The 16141-nt window shown below is 47.5% G+C and overlaps 1 protein-coding gene across 1 annotated transcript in view; it reads left to right on the forward strand.

Moving 5' to 3' along the window:
* Positions 1-2352: 2352 nt before the first annotated feature.
* Positions 2353-16141, forward strand: part of LOC146870431 (E3 ubiquitin-protein ligase TRIM39-like) — a 235480-nt gene continuing 221691 nt past the window's right edge. The window contains exon 1 of the mRNA XM_085640914.1: positions 2353-2639. Coding sequence (XP_085497040.1) covers positions 2472-2639 — 168 coding nt within the window. The 5' untranslated portion in view covers positions 2353-2471. The remainder of the gene's footprint in view (positions 2640-16141) is intronic.

The raw sequence follows: 16141 nt of genomic DNA on the forward strand, positions 1-16141 counted from the left end.
ATCAGACTTAGCCCTCATGTGCTGATGGAAGCTAGCTATGAGTATCCAGGGTGTGCTGCTATTATCCCTTTCTTGCCCTCTGCTACCCCTGGAACTGCTCTTGATACCCCTGGGACTGCTCTTGATACCCCAGGTCTCGGGGATCATAAAGCTTTCAGCAGGAACAGAGAGTAGCAGGCAGGGTCGGGTTGGGATCATCATTAGGCTCGGGCACTTCGAAAAGTGGCCCACATTCCCAAATGGTTAAATAAAAAATGTGTAGCTTTATATACCGTGAATTCGGTCCAAAGGCATTGGAGCAATTTGGTCATCAGCTACATTGAACAAAATCAAATTCATTTTTAATACCGAGATTGAGTGACTTTCTCAGAATCACTGGATGTTGAACTGATGCCAGAACTCGAACTTCCTTCCCCAATTCCAACGTTAGCAGCTCTGTCACCATAACGCTACATCATATGTTTTTTGTCCTCTAAGAAAGGTGACCTCCCAGCGAGGCCAATGCAAACACTCACCCACCCTTCCACCAAGGCCTAGAAGACACTGGGACCGAGGTAACAACATCTGGCTCCTAATGAGGACAATTTTCTCATTAACCACGTTCCCATCCCTTTATAGCCTTAGGGTATGACCTGGCAGGGGAGGTGGGTCAAGTAAGGCACACTTAAACAGGGTGGCTCAGGTGAGAAAGGCTCCCACTCAAAGGCCCCTGCATACTCCCACCCTCCCCACACCTGCCATGGCCTGGAAGTGATGGCCCAGAGGGGGGAGACACTACTTCTGGGCTGGACCGGCCACACGAAGCAGGGGGCCGAGGTGAGAATGCCCTAAGTGCCAGAACAACACCTTCCCCCAGCCTCAGTTTGACAGCATAGCAAGGAAGCGCCCATGATACTGGCAAAACTTTACAGTGGTCTGATGTGGATTGGGAAAGACGGTAAGTCTCTTAGGCTGTGTTGGACTTGGCCCTTTTTGCAGGGTCACCCCTGAACTTTTTGCCTTCCTCCTAGCCTTTTTTCTGACATGGTGTTGGTGGTTTTAGGACTCTGGGCGCTTTAGCACTGCTGTCCAGTCTAAAGTGTGTGTCCTCTCTGCCCTCCATAGGCTAACATTGGGAACCCCCCCCTTATGGAATAACTCCTGAATGTAACAAAATAAGTAGGTCATGTTTGGTATGTTTGGAATGGAAATAATAAATGCTGCGCAATGGTGCACACCAGATCTATTACCACTATTTTAGGAATGCCACTTTTAGAAGTTGGCATTCCTGTGTGCTATGTGTCTGCCTGCCTAATGTGGATTGTGTGTCTGGTTCTAGAAGTGACAGGGGCTGCTGAGGTGTGGGTGGCTCCAGGGAGGGCAGGGTGAGTCAGCACTAGGCTGAATAGAAGATCTGCAATTGGAGTAGTGGAAGGAGAAGTCCCCTGTCCCTGAATAGATCTGTGCCTTCCCTGTACAATGCTGGCTCCGCCCCCCTGTGGTGTGTCTGATGACCAAGCCCCAGCTTATAAAGGAGGAGGGAAGCCTGGTAAACAAAGTGATTAACACCCCTCCCAGAACCAGTTGGGACTGGAACCTGCAAGACCCTTCCAGAAGCTTCTAGTAGGGGCAGACAAAGAAGAGATGTAATATAAATAGAGGGGCTCTGACCCCATGTTGTGTGTGCTTGTTCTTACTTTGACTGGACTGGAGGGGACACTCTGCCAGGAGGAACCGCCGTGGGACCCAGCTGCTGGCTCCTGGGGGTCCCTACGTGCTGGCCTGCCTGTGCCCAGCTCTGCCCCCCTCCACCTCTGGGAACATGACTGGACTGGGAAGAAGCTACGCTGGAGCCAGGGCTGCTGCACTTCAGGATCGCCATCCTCACTGTGTCTGATTCTCCCAAGGGATTGCTACTCTGCTGGGGAATGGTCTGCTGACCTTTGCCCAACCTTGCCTGCTTTCCAGCGTCTCGTGAGCACTATATTTTAAATTGCCTAAGAGAAGAAGAGCACGTGTGCTCTGCAGCACAGAGCAGAATCTTACTTCGAGGGAATCCCGACATGGGGATTCCCCCACCTGGATGCTGAGCAAAGCGGGAGCCCACCCCGCATTTTGCCAATTGGAGCGGGAGCCCACCCCACTTTCATGCATCTTTAACGGCAGGTGCCCACCCCGCATTGTGGTGATGACGGCGGGTGTCCACCCCGCTTTATGCATATTTTAAAGGCGGGTGCCCACCCCGCATTGTGGTGCTGATAGCGGGTGCCCACCCCGCATTTCTGCATATTTCAAAAGGCAGGTGCCCAACCCGCACTTGAGCTCTAATTCAAAGCGGGTGCCCACCCCGCATTGTATCGCGAGGAGAAAGAGAGCCGCCGCCACTGTGAGCGGCAAAACCGGAAGTCAGGCACGTCTGCCTGACTGTGGGCGGAGCCTGAGGGGAGTCCGAAAGACGGCCGGAGAGGAAGTCTGGCCAAACGGTGCTGGTCATGAAGCAGGGCTCCCGTGAGTGTAGGAGAGCCCCACGGGTTTCCTGCATCTGGTTGTGGGAAGGGCCCCCTGCTCAAACAGAGGCTGCTCGGAGAAGAGCGAGAGCCCTGCGTGTCAGAGAAGTCATGGAAAAGTTAGCCGGCGGCAGTGAGAGTCCCGGACTGCCGGTGAGTGGGGCTGCGACTTCGCTTTTGTTCTTGATGGCCGAGGCCATTTCCTTAAAAGCGGGTGAGTGGTGGGAGCTCCTTGAAACCCGGAGCAGTCCCCCCAAACCCAGCAGGCCGATTGAGGCTGCGGCGCCCTACTTGCAAGGATAGCAGCTGCCCCGGGTGTCAGCGGGCAGCTGCTGGACGTAGGGCTTTGGAACTGAGTGACATGGGTAGCTACAACTTGTGGGCACCTTTTTCTTTCAGAGTCCCAGATTAGGGGCTCCCCAGGCACCAGAGTCTAATTTACACAGCTGCCCCGCAAGTTAGCAACAGCTGCACCATGAGGGCATTTACTTTTGGTGGCATTCTTCTGTTATCTGGACACAGCTGCGCCGCAGAAGCGGGCAGCTGTGACGTGGACCCTCAATCTGCACCTTGTTAGTTCCAATGCTTGTTTCTACAGCTGCATCACAAGAGCGTGGGCAGCTGCAACGAGGGGCATGTTTTTTTTGCATACCAAGGTGGGCCCTACAATAGAATAGTGATAATCTATGTGCACTACTGATTATGGTTTATGCCCCATTCTAATAGGGGTATGCATAATGTATTTTTATGCCTAATGATGTTGCATTTATGCTTATGAGGATGCCTAACGTCAGGTTATTAGGTTCTGTGGTTATCTCTCATGCGATTTTGCCTAATGTCATGCTATGATGCTTGTATTTTATGCCTGAACTAATGTGGTTTATTCTTACTACAATATTGCTAACCTCATTATTTTACCAGTAGGTACTGGTTATTTTACATTTATTACTTGTACTTTTGTGATGGTTCTGGCAGCGACCCGATTGGCGCTGCCTTGTACATAGTCCCCTGTAAATTGTGACCTGGTGCCAGTTGGCACAGGGTTACTGTGTGATTATGTTTCTAATGTGTTTATGATAATACAAAGGCTATTTTTTATATAACCATGTTTCTAGATCCTTTTGTGGTGTGCCTAGTGTGTTGCTACTGTGTATGTGTTGCGCAAACGCTTTACACATTGCCTCTGGGATAAGCCTGACTGCTCGTGCCAAGCTACCAAGGGGGTGAGCAGGGGTTTTCCTCAGTGTGTAACTTCCTCGCCCGAACTAGAATGGGGGTCTCTGCCTAGCTTTGGCGCATGCCCTAGCCTACCAGGAATCCCCATTTCTAACATGCTGGTTTAAAGGGGCCCTAAAAACGCCAGCCAACAGGTGACCCTGAGACACCGGCCCATCGCCCAATGCCCGACTGCTAGCCTTCCCAATCTGACCATGGTAACAGGGCTACAAGAGCTGTGTTTACCTTCAGGAGTCTCCATCCCTTGCCTATGTCCAGGCCATTCAGTAACAAACAGGAGGCTATTGAAGGGCCCAGAGTGGGACAAGTGACCAATCCGAAGAAGTAATTGTCCTTCAAAGTGTCACTTCTGCTCCTCTTGACCTTTAGGGCTTGTGTGAGGCAGGACATCCACCAAAATGTGGCGGATGTCGTGTTCTCGCCGTAATAAGGCTGCATTGATTTCAAAGGCCCTCTAAATACAGTGAAAGGAACATCTGCCACATTTTGGCTGATAAAAGCCAAACTCTAAACAAGCCCCTTGAGGCTCTCGCAGTAGTGAGACCTGATACAGGTCAGGCCTGCTGACTTGTGCATAAGGCCTCCATTTATATTGAAGCTGCATGAGTTTAATAGGAGTGGTACATCTTAGCTACCGGATCATAGGCAACAGTGTTTTAAATTTAAATGAACTGGGACAAATATTCTTCTCTTCCATACTTTCTGCCAGGATGTGTCCGCGTCTAACAGCAGGACACCCAGGCCGGATGCTGACATGAATGTGTATCACGCAACCTATCTTATTAATTAAAGCATTCATTTATATCTTCCTGACAGCAGATATATGATTCAATTTAAAAAGTTACATTTACTTCTTTGGTACTTCTTCGTAAGTTATTGAACATGATAATTTATTTAGGATGGATCCATCACTGCAACTGACGAACGGGCAGAAAATTGGGGGTGGGTGGAACTAACGGGAGATTCCACGGAGTCATGCGAGTGGCAGAATAGTGGCACGTCATACTGTTCAAGCTGGTTTTTAGCTCTGGGAGCTTGTTCCACGCTGTAAAATGGCGCAAACAGCACCACACGGCGCGCCAGATGGTGCTGCTTCTTTCTGCCTCTTGAGTAGAATTTCTACTCGAGAGGCAACTTTCTCAACGTCAACGGTGGTAACCTGCCGCAACATGCCACGACTGCCCGCATTGAGAACCCTCACCAGGAGGCATTCCAGCACTCGAAATTTGTACTAGTGAATGAAAATTCTCACTCACACTCACCAACTTAACGTTGACCAGCTGCGTGCGAAGAAAAGGCAGAGTTTTGCCAGAGCTCCACACTCCAGGTGGAACATGGAGTGGGCAAAACTCCACAATCTTAGCCATTGGGGCAGAATATTTCACCCAGCCGTACAGAAAACTCTCAGCACATCACCACACTTTCCATAGTGGCCTTTCCCTGGGGTAACTTCCTCCACCAGGGTGGTGGATCTGACAGAAGAGTTGGCAGAATCAGCACAATTTTTGGGTGAGTTGAATTTGGAGCTTGGAAGACATGAGTGCCAAAATAGGGGTATGTCTGCTGATGAGAACTCCACCTCTGAGCCAACTCCAAATTAAACAGCTTCTCTTTACTTCTGTTCATTCGCCTAAGAAAGAAATGCCTACAAAGACTTTAGTGGGTCACCCGCTCATATGACTTATATAACCCTCCAAAAAGTGTTCATGCTCTATTCCCCTTAATGGGATAATTTTTTAGAGGCCTGACTTCAACCTCAGTCTCGAGTCAAGAGGGTGACAGGTATGTAAGATGTATCTTTTTTAATAGATTCTCTGTTAAATTACTCCTCTGCAGATACCATTATGCATGTGTTTTCTTATTCTTCTTCCCCTCACTCGGTGTCAGATGAGGATCCTGTGGTCGCGCTAAATACATTCTGGGCAACACTCTGCAACCATCATGTGTTAAAAAGGCATTGTCACACAAGAGCCCATCACACCTGCACTGCACTGCCTTTCAGTAAGACCTCTTGTTAAAACAGAAAGCATTTGCAACTCTCTATTAAGCCACTTGATGGCAGTGTTGTTCCACCAGTGACCTGTAGGATTCACCAGCTATTCTGCTATTCTTTAGTTTAAGCCTGACTAAAATGTAATGGGGAAGTTTGAGTCATAGAGGCTTATTTATGAGAGCCTTGCATCACCGTTGCACCACCAAAAGTGGTAAATGCATGACGCAGGGCTCTCATTTTGATTTATGAAGCCACGCAAAGCCCCCCTGCGTGGCTTTGAGTGGCCTCATAAATAATGAGTAAGATGAAAATTGCTGTGTAGCCTTACTCTGCTCCTGGGAGGCGTTCCGTGGGCGTCGCAGTGGGTTTTCCCATGCAACACCCATGGAATCTGATGCTGTCCCAGAATTACAAAGTGATGTAAACCATGAGAAGTGCCAAATCGATACTCCTCCCGAGGTGAGGTGTGACAATGAGAATTATGTTTATTTCTCCTCTTATTGACCTCTTTCCATGTGTGCTGTATTCTGCAGCACACATAGAAAGAGGAAAGCGCCTCTTAGGCTTGTTGTGCCGCAGGAAGGTGTCCCTTACTTCACAAAAACAATTCTGCATGTAGCGGAGGCACCCTTGCACCATGGTAAAGGGGTACCTACGTTGGACCTAGGCTGACAAAACAGCGCCAGCATAGAAAGCAAGGACAGCAATGCACGGTTTTGCTTAAATACGGTGCTTTCCTGACCTTTCATTTTGGTGTAGGGCAGCGAAGCAAGGTACTTTGCTGCACTGCCCTATGCCAAAATCCCATAAATAAGCTCCAAAGGTTCTGAACTAGATTCTTACTTCGTTGTGTTTCTATAGGAGTGCTACATTTAGTTCTGGTTGCAATGAGCTTCAGGCTATTTGAGAATATATAGAAATAACATAATATGTGGGAGTTGTAATGCAACATTGATTTTCATGCTCTATTTTCAGGTTCTATGGATATCTCTGTTCCAGGTACTTGGTAAGTGCATTTTTTGGCACAAAGAATACGAAAAGAAAGCAAAAAATAATTATTGCAGTAAATAATCTGCTTTAAAAGAGCAGCATCTCGTTTATCAAACATCCGTATACGACTAGCAAATAGCAGTGTGGCCGCAATGGTTTCGTATAGTAATAGAGTTTCCGTCAGGCCTTTAAAAATATATGTATATTGGATTTTTAATTCATAGGTGAATCAACAATTCGAGTAATACATCGTTGTACATACATTGCATTACATGTGATTATCAGAGCATTTAATATATTCTGTTCATATGAGTGCTATCATCTCACTTCATACTGTAGGTAAGAGTCATGTATAAGTCTTTCTATAGATTGTGTCAGCCATTAATATTAAACATGATGGAACGCTTCCCAAGTATCTTTGGGATGGGAGTCTCCAGGAGCAGGAGTTGTTAGTAATAAAACTGAAGGTGGTCGTTGCAATACGTCAGTTCTGCGATCCGTTGCTTTTTTACTGGGTGCGCATCCGAGGCTCCAGTGTTTGGATTCCAGCCAGACATTTGGCCAGAAGGCATACAATGGGCATGTTTTTGCACTTAAGGTAATTAATATTTTCACCCACCCCAAAAGCGCAGCCAGCAGTGATGCCTCAAAAGGAGTTTCGATTACTTTGAACAACATTTATCATATTTTTCTGAATATCTTGCCTTCTGCTGCATCCTCAAGCTTGGTGGAGAAACCCTGCCAGCTCCTGCTCTTTTTCATGGTTTGCATTGTTGTGAGGTGTCTCTCAGGTCTCAATTGATAAAGGCCAGACTCGGAGATTAAGTGATTTTGCCCAGAATCACAGTGTGAACGCGACCCAGGAGGCTAGAACTACCAAAGTCGGCAGTCTAGCCGATGGACCACACCCTCTCCCCGCGTAGACTGATCTAGAATCCCATGTATTTAATCGGGGACTCCTCAGACAGCACATGTACTGGAATAATGGTATGAAATCAGCTGTGTGTACCGAGGAACATAGTTACATTAACCAGCTATCCAGTCCAGATCAAGTGTATTCTGCACACGCCTTCTTTATACACACCACAGGGCCTCATTAATCTGATCTCTGTTTTTGCTTTTGTTCCATAAATGCTGTATCTATGAAAAAAATTCGCCATCATAGTAAATATAAAATATCTCATTACCAAAGCACCATGCCCTAATCCTTCTGTTAAGGCACACCCCTCCTTAACAATATTGCATTTTATGAATAGCTACCTTACAAAAATGAGAGCACTCTTTGTGCTCATAACAACGAGCAGAACATGATCACAATAAACACAGAGCCAGCCCTATTGGCTTCTTCATTGCTTATTAGTTCTGGCAATATGGGTGTGTGTTAGGCACGTGCACAGGTCCCTGAATCGTCTAGAATGTGGAAGATGCAAATTTAAGAAATGCTGACGTCTGTCTCCCTTGCGAGACTTCATGTGCTCTATGTCAGTCATTCCTACAAATAACCACTAGGGAGCAGTAGTGCACTGAAATGCAGTGGAATTAAGCAACACTTTTGAGAGCTAGTTTTGGAGATAGTATCTTCAGTAAAGCTCCATTGGAGCACCAGATGTTCTAGTTAAAATGTACATTGAAAGTGTCCACGGTTTCCAGACTGGTTCCTTAGACTCCACTCCATGGACTCCTTAGACTCCACCCCATGGTTTCAAGCTCCCGGAGGTGCCTGCCCTGACCGAGGATATTCAGCCTAGTGTGTACTTATCACTTTATCCTGTTCTTCCTCTGCATGCAGCAGCCCTCGCCTCTGCACTCCCAGGCACAGGACAGGGAGTAGAAATGTTCAGTGTCAGCTGGACCTCTGGGGTTCTTCGAGGAGGCCCAAGCTCCAGCTGTCCCCGGGGCCTTCCACACTCCCCAGCCACCAGAGGTTAAATCCTAAATCCGGTATTTGTAAAGCGCAAACTACTCACCCCTACGGGTCTCAAGGCACTGGGGGCTATTGTGGAAATTAAGTGAGCTATTGCACAGAGTCACATGGTGCTGAGGTGAGCCTGGGGATCGAACCGTGAACCCTGTGCTCCAAGGTCAGCTGCCCTGGCCGCTGCGCCACACCTCTCCACTAAGGAGAGGCAAGTTCTACAGGAGACAGGAGGGCTTCACTGGCAGGATGAGACCCCCTGTGCCCTTGTAAATCATGAAGAATGGACTTAGTTTTCAAGAGCAGCCCTTACAGCTCTAGAGATCCGAGCTAGAGCTGTGGGTGAAACTGTCAGGCCACAGGCAGGATGCTTTCAAGCAGCTGTGCACAGGACTTGTCTTCTTTGCTCCCAGCCAGCTCCCTGCTGGGAGGGAGTTAAGCAGGGAAAAGTGAAAGGTGACACTAGTTTGTGATTGGTGATGAGCACTAAGTCAATGAAACCAAGATCCCATGCTTTCTTCATGCAAGGGTTGCATCAAAGTGGATTTTATTTATTTACTTATTATAAAGTGCTATTATCACAGAAAATAAATCATGATGCAGGACATCAGATGCCAAAGGAGGCACATGTGAAAACGCATCAGAGTGAAACCCACTCACCTACTATCAAACCAAGGCTTTTAGAACACGAGGCTCGCATCTCAGATAAATACCATGCTGGCTCTAGCTGTACATGACTGAAAAGGCTGTCTGCTCTCAAAAGAAAGGTTCTGTCCTTGAAACTATTCCCATTCCTGGAAGAAAAGAAGAAAGTTTCCCTCCCTTTTTTGGGTCATTTGTGAGACTTTCGTTTCACTGAGATATTAGGTGTGAAAAGCAAACATTAGGTGTAAACTTACATAGGCCTTTTCAGATATGGGAATTGACTCTTGTTACAGTTTGCAGCTAAGCTGCTGGGAGACTTTAATCATTGTATTCTCTACCCTCAAACAGCATCTCAGTTGGGTGGGTTCTCGTTGCACAGTGCATAATTTGCACCACACAGATCTCACCCTAAAATTAAACTCCAATCTTCAACAGAATCATTGTTAAAGCTAACAACCCCATTCTTGTACAGACATCCATGCTGATTGCTGAGGAAATACGTAGACTGTGCGCACGTGCCGTAACCGTGCCTCCTTAAATAGACTATATGTAAATAAAGCTTTTATATATCTTCTTCGCTTGCCATTGGAGAAGAAGCTATTGCATCCATTGTCCGTCAGTTACCACAATAAAATATTGCTGCTAATATGCATGTCTATAGCTTCCAGCATATCCGTATTAGGGATATGCTGCTAATTGTACACAAAGCGGTTTTGAGAAATCTCCAGGATTTCCATGACATTCAGCTGAGGCTGCAACACTAATAAAGACCTTTCAGTACCGAGCCACCCAACGCTAGACGTCGATTCACAATATATTCATCTCTTTCTTCCTCTCTCCCCTCGTTATCACCCGTTCCACTGTAAACGCCAGTCACTGTGCTCCTTTTACAGGAGCTGCTCGGTCGCTGAAAACAAGCAAATGTTGGATCTTGCCACTGAAAAACACTGGATGATTTCTCTTCCCGCCCAGCCGGGTACCATGAAGTCACGCGACTGACACGAAGAACTGAAACTGCCAAAAACACATGTGGTTCTCCGGCTGGCTCTAGTCACCTAAAACACTAGACTGAGAACAAGAACACATCTAGGCCATAGGGCATCAGGCAGATGACTACATATTCATTTGAAAGCCGGCGCTGGTAAACTCTGCTACGTGGAGGATGGCAGAGTTTTTGTCAAACTCCACACTCCGTGCGGAGTGCGTAGTGGCAAAAACTCTGTGAACTCTGCCAACGAACGGAGTATTCCACCCTCCACTAAGTTTAACATGTAAAATTTGAAATGTTTAATTGGATTCACCATGCTGAATTATTCACATGCAGTGAATTTAAAGTTTGCAGCAATATCATGATACAAGTGTAAGAAATTGGGCTACTGGTTGACGAGGGTAAATCCCTACTCAAGCAGAAACCACATTCCTTGTCAGGGTGAAGTCACAAGCAAACCCCAAATTAACCTGTGCTCGACTCTCTGGTAGCTTGGCACAGAGCTCAGATTAGAGGCAATGTGTAAAGTATTTGTGCAACACTTCAAACAGTAGTAACGAGATAACACAACACAAGAGAAATCCCACTCCAATTTAGAGAAATAGAGTAAATTGTAATAAATAAATCAAGACCACAAGGACTAAAATCCAATCCGTAGAACTGAAGAAATGCAAAATTTAAAGATTTAGGTGAAAATAGCGTCAAAAAGCATACAGCGTCAGCTGTGGTTATTCGGTCGTGCCAGACTGGGACAAAGTGGAAAGTTCAGGTCAACCACGATTGAGCAAGGGCCAGCTAGAAGGATCCACTTAGATCTGCTGAACACAGTACCTTATTCCTGGTAGCGAAGAGATGCAGAGTCCCATGTCGTGGATGCGTTGCCATCAGAGGTAATGCCAGGTCAGGGCTTAGGGATGCGCTGTGCAATGGCGGTTCTGATGGTCTGCATTTGGCAAGTTGACGTCCTTGCGTGGAGATGCGTCAACTCCAATGGGCTGTGATGTCGATACAAAGTCCTTGAGTCAGGAAAGGATGCACAGCAGACAATGTGTCGGTTCCGAGGGCGATGCGTTCTGCAGGAGATGCACCTCGCTGTGGAAGAGATGCATTGGTTCTGCTGGATCCACAGATGGGCTGGCAGAGCACCTTCAGGCCAACTCCCATTAGTCCAGGACTGGTGTGGCAACAGCACTTGGGAGGGCAGGACTCACAGATTGCAGAGACCAAGTACTGGGTTCAAAGTGGTTGGAAGCCTGTTCTGTCCCTGCGGCTTCTTATCAGGAGGCCAGACAACTAGCCCATGGAGTCCCTCTGGGGTCCTAGGCTTTAGAGATGCTGGTCTTGTCCTTCTCACCCAGGCAAGAGGGCAGCAGGTCAGCACAGTCCAGGCAGTCCATTCAGCATCACAGCAGTTCCTCTTCCTGGTAGAGTCCCCAGGTCCAGAAGTGTACTGTAGATAGTACAGAAGAAGGATTGACCTGCTGCTTGAGGCCAGCCCTCCTCTCTGAGAAGAAAGACTGTACCTGTTTGCTTCATTCCAGGCTACCTGAGTAACTGCAAGGGTCAGCTGGCTGGCCTCCTGTTCTGAACGACAGGGACACAGCAAGCTCCAGAGACCACCCTGAAACTGCCCAGATGACCTAGTGCAACTGGGCTATCCGGACCTGCAACTGATCTTGCCTGAGCCCTGCTGGCATTTGCTAGAGTGAGTCTCTGATGCCCAAGATGTGCCTCCCCAAGTCTAGGGCCCTTAGCTGTCATCAGAGTGCAATCCTCTGAAGAAAAGGGAGAAATCCTGAAGTTGTCTGTTCTTCATGACTGAGAACGAGCCCATTCATGCCAAGATTTTGCCAACCCACGAGATCCAGCAATGTGAAGTTCAGATAAACCCATCTTTTCGTACTACAGTGACTGCCAACTATGACAGTCAATGCAAAATCTAGGCTTCGCACTACAGTATCAACAGACAGTGATGGTGGGCAACACAAAGATCCAGCGATTACTTTACACAATGCTCAACAGGATCCGTGCGCAACAGCAACAACCGGGAACTGGACTCTTTGTGCCTGACTTTGGGAAGGTAACATTTTCCGTTGAACTAACCTAGTCCCTGTATTCAACCAATGCTCCATCGCAGACAGCATGAACTTGTGACTTTTCCATGGTCTAGCACAACCACATAACCGCAAGGAGCGTTTTGGGCTTGTAGGCGCTATACTTATCGAAATGTTTGAAATTGCATATCTCCGCCTCTACGATTGTATTCTTGTCATTTTGGTCTTTTATTTATTTCATTTTACTCATTTTTTCCCAAAATTTAGTGGGATTCTTCTCGTGTTGTCTTTGTCACTTTTTTACTGTTTGTATGACGCATGAATACTTTACACACTGCCTCTAGATGAAGCCTGACTGCTCTTGGTTCATGCAAACAGAGAGATAAGCACAGGTTAAGTATGAAGACTTGTGGTTCACTCTGACAAGGATTGCAGGTGCTGCTTGAGTAGGGTTCAGACCCCTATCGATCAATAACCCAATTCCTCTCACCTTACATGTGAGATTTGCAAAGTTTCAGTATACATGTGAGTGAAATTCGACAGACAAATATCTGACAGAGTGACACGTGTTTGATGCAATTTTAAAATGATGATTTTTATATTTGCAGTGCTTTATTGGCAACAGGATGGGATCTTGTAGCACTATAAATAAATAACTATTCCACACTGCACAAACCAGGATTAGGTTATGTTTCACTCACACATACACAGCTATGCTAACCCTCGCCAGTGGCGTAATGATAATTGAGGGGGCCCCCCTGCAAGGTATGTGGAGGGGCCCCCTCCGGAACCTATCAGGAGCTCCCCGGCCGAAGTGCAGTGCTGAGGGGGCCCCCTGGAGATTGGGTGTGTGCAGGGGGCCTGTGTTACGCCCCTGACCCTACCTGTCAGTGGTGTACATACTCGCTTCATTGGCAGTCCCATAAGCAGCAGATCAGCCCCTGTCCTGCAATGATGCAGATACCGAACATGAGCCTGGCCTCTGTCGCTCTGAGCACCGGTACTCACTCTGGCCATGCGGTACGTTTTGGCATCAGAGGGGCTTGGAGAGTACGGGGGAAGGATTCAGAAGTTCTGGTACTCGGTAGAGGTGAGAACCGGCTTGTTCAACACACTGATCTGAGACCAACTACTTCACAATACCACAAACGCCTAAATGGTGCTTATAGACACAACATTAGTAGACCTAAAATGTCTGCAACATTGAATTTAGAGAAAAGTATTGCACAAACTTTGAATTTTGTTTTTGAGTTTCATGCTGTTAATTAGGGCCGGACTGGGAACCAAAACCGGCCCTGGCAAAGTGCTCGGCTGGCCCCACCCACTCCCCCTCCGGGGCTTGGGGGTGCTGCCGAGCTTTTTGGCAGGGCCCAAAAACAGCCCCCACCCCTGCGGCGCACCGGGGGATTGCCCGGTGCCCACTACGGCCAGTCCGGCCCTGCTGTTAATCAGTATCCTTTACAAAGGCTATTATTAACACAACTGCATGCATCAGATGGGAAGTAGCTTTACTCCTATCTGGTAAAACAGTATGTTTATCCACGAGCTAATAGGGTCATATTTGCAAACCAATTTAAGAACAAGTATTGGCATAGCCAATAGGGCTCGCCTTTGGGGACCTTATAAGTGTTTAGCCAGAGCTATTGGCTTTGCCAATGTCTTTAAGCTATGTTGTAGAGCAGTGTCGATGCTGTGCACCATGTTGAAAAGTTATAATAAAAAAGTGTTATAAGCAGTTTTGTCACCTTATATATAACCAAGAATACATTATGTACAACTGAACGACCCTATTAAAAAATTATTAACATAAAAAATTTGGAAATGTTAGGTAAATGTAAAGGAGTTAGAAATCGGAGGCTAAACGTTGGTATCTTTAGCTTGATGTGCCAGAGCAGCACAATTGCAACAAACAGGGTCTCACGTGGATGCTTCGGGAGCCTTAAATGAAGTACTGGCGAGCGCCGACAAAATGAGCATGCATTAAGAGCAAAAAAGACAAGGTGTTATCCTAAAATCTAGCATATCATTTCTTTTAGAAATGAAAGCAAATACTGCAAAGATTCCCAATCAAAATGAAAGCTCTAAATTTTGTATTGTTTGTTATTTAGAGGACCGGACTTGGCTTCGCCCCCCCGACCCAGCGTTTGTTATCACCGGTGGTGCACTGCTCCTTTGATACGGCCGGCCGGGCTTGGCTCCGCCGTACGTCTTTGGACTACAGCATCCAGAGTCCTCAGGGGCAGGTAGACTCAGCTGTGCGCGCCAGGAGGCGCTTAAAGGTGTGCCCGGTGTGGAGTCCCGAGATGTGCTGCTTTTGTGTGCGGGTGATCTCTGCCGCCTTGTCCTTTTCCACGGGACCGGGCTTGGCTTCGCCCCCCGCCGACCAAGCGTTTGTTATCACCGGTGGTGCCCTGCTCCTCTGATACGGCCGGCCGGGCTTGGCTCCGCCGGACGTCCTTGGACTACAGCATCCAGAGTCCTCAGGGGCAGGTAGACTCAGCTGTGCGCGCCAGAAGGCGCTTAAAGGTGTGCCCGGTCCCTCGTCCCGCGAGGACGCGCGCGGGAAGCGCCGGACGAAGCCCGGACAAAGGGCGGGCCGTCTGTGGCCGTCAGGGGCTGGAGGAGGCCGGGACGGGCCACCCCCCTAACATTGCTACTGGACACCCTCGATAGTCTGGACATTTACCCAAAGGTACTGTTATCACTGATTATTATTTTTCCCTTGGGCTTCTTAGCAAAGGCTTTGTCGGAATGGATTATCTTTTTTAACCATCCCATATAATGGGTAAAAACCAAAAAGTCGTAGTTTCCCGTCCGTGACGAGACAACAGGTGGCCACGACACTACCCCTCCCTACACTTACGGCTATCAACATGATGCTTCAAAAAACCATTGGGGTAGTGGTAACTGCAATTGAAAACACAGAGCGAAGGTTGTCAATTACCCCCGCTGCCCCCTTGGTAGAGCAAGCAGGGGACTATTCAGCAATTGTAACAAACCCTCCTGACGTAAGCTCTTTCCTTACGTCGTCATTTGCTGATTTACCCTGTGCCCAGGTCCCTACAGATGCAAAAATTAGCAATTCATCCCTAAGCTTACCCCCATTTCCCCCAAACACCATTATAATAAATAAACCGGGCCCTAGAGGCAAGAAAAGGAGACCTGTAAAAAAGCCAATTAAAAATATAGGGCCTAAGTACGATTCTGTATTAGCTTCTACCGGCCCTTCCCCAGCGAATGTGGGAGCTCCGCTGTGGGTTACTAGCTTAGTAGCTGACTTTCAGTCTCTCTTGGATCAGACTATTGGCAAACACATCAAATCCCTGGCATCTAGGATCGATAGATTAGTCTCTACCCTTAATAATATGGGTCTGGGGAAAACGCCCCTAACGGTCCCACATGGGAAGTCTGCCTCTAGTGAAGCTGGTGGTATTGTTTCTCAAGTTAGGATTGCTTTAGCAGTTGATAGTGTTACTGGGAGCCAAGGAATATGATTGGCCCCCACCAACAATGAGCCAGCTTTGGAAATTGCTAGCCCCCCTCTATGTATAAATTCAGTTGCTGATGGTTCCCAGGTAGTTGGGAACCCCGCCCCGGTTTCTGCTAAAGCAAAAGTCACTCCCAGTGATGAGAAAACAGGATGCAAAAGATATAGATTGGCAAGGGGGTCTTCCGATGTTTTGGTTCCAACAAATATAAAGCCATCTTCTATAGCTATCTCACCGGAGTTGCAAACCATTAATCTTCCCCCAGAATCTTTACCGTATGTTGTAGTCTTAACGGGGGTACCACTTCTAAGCCAGGGAAAAAATGAAGGTCATATTGACTTAAAAA

This window comes from Triturus cristatus, chromosome 1_1, assembly GCF_964204655.1.
Source record: "Triturus cristatus chromosome 1_1, aTriCri1.1, whole genome shotgun sequence".
Taxonomy (NCBI): domain Eukaryota; kingdom Metazoa; phylum Chordata; class Amphibia; order Caudata; family Salamandridae; genus Triturus; species Triturus cristatus.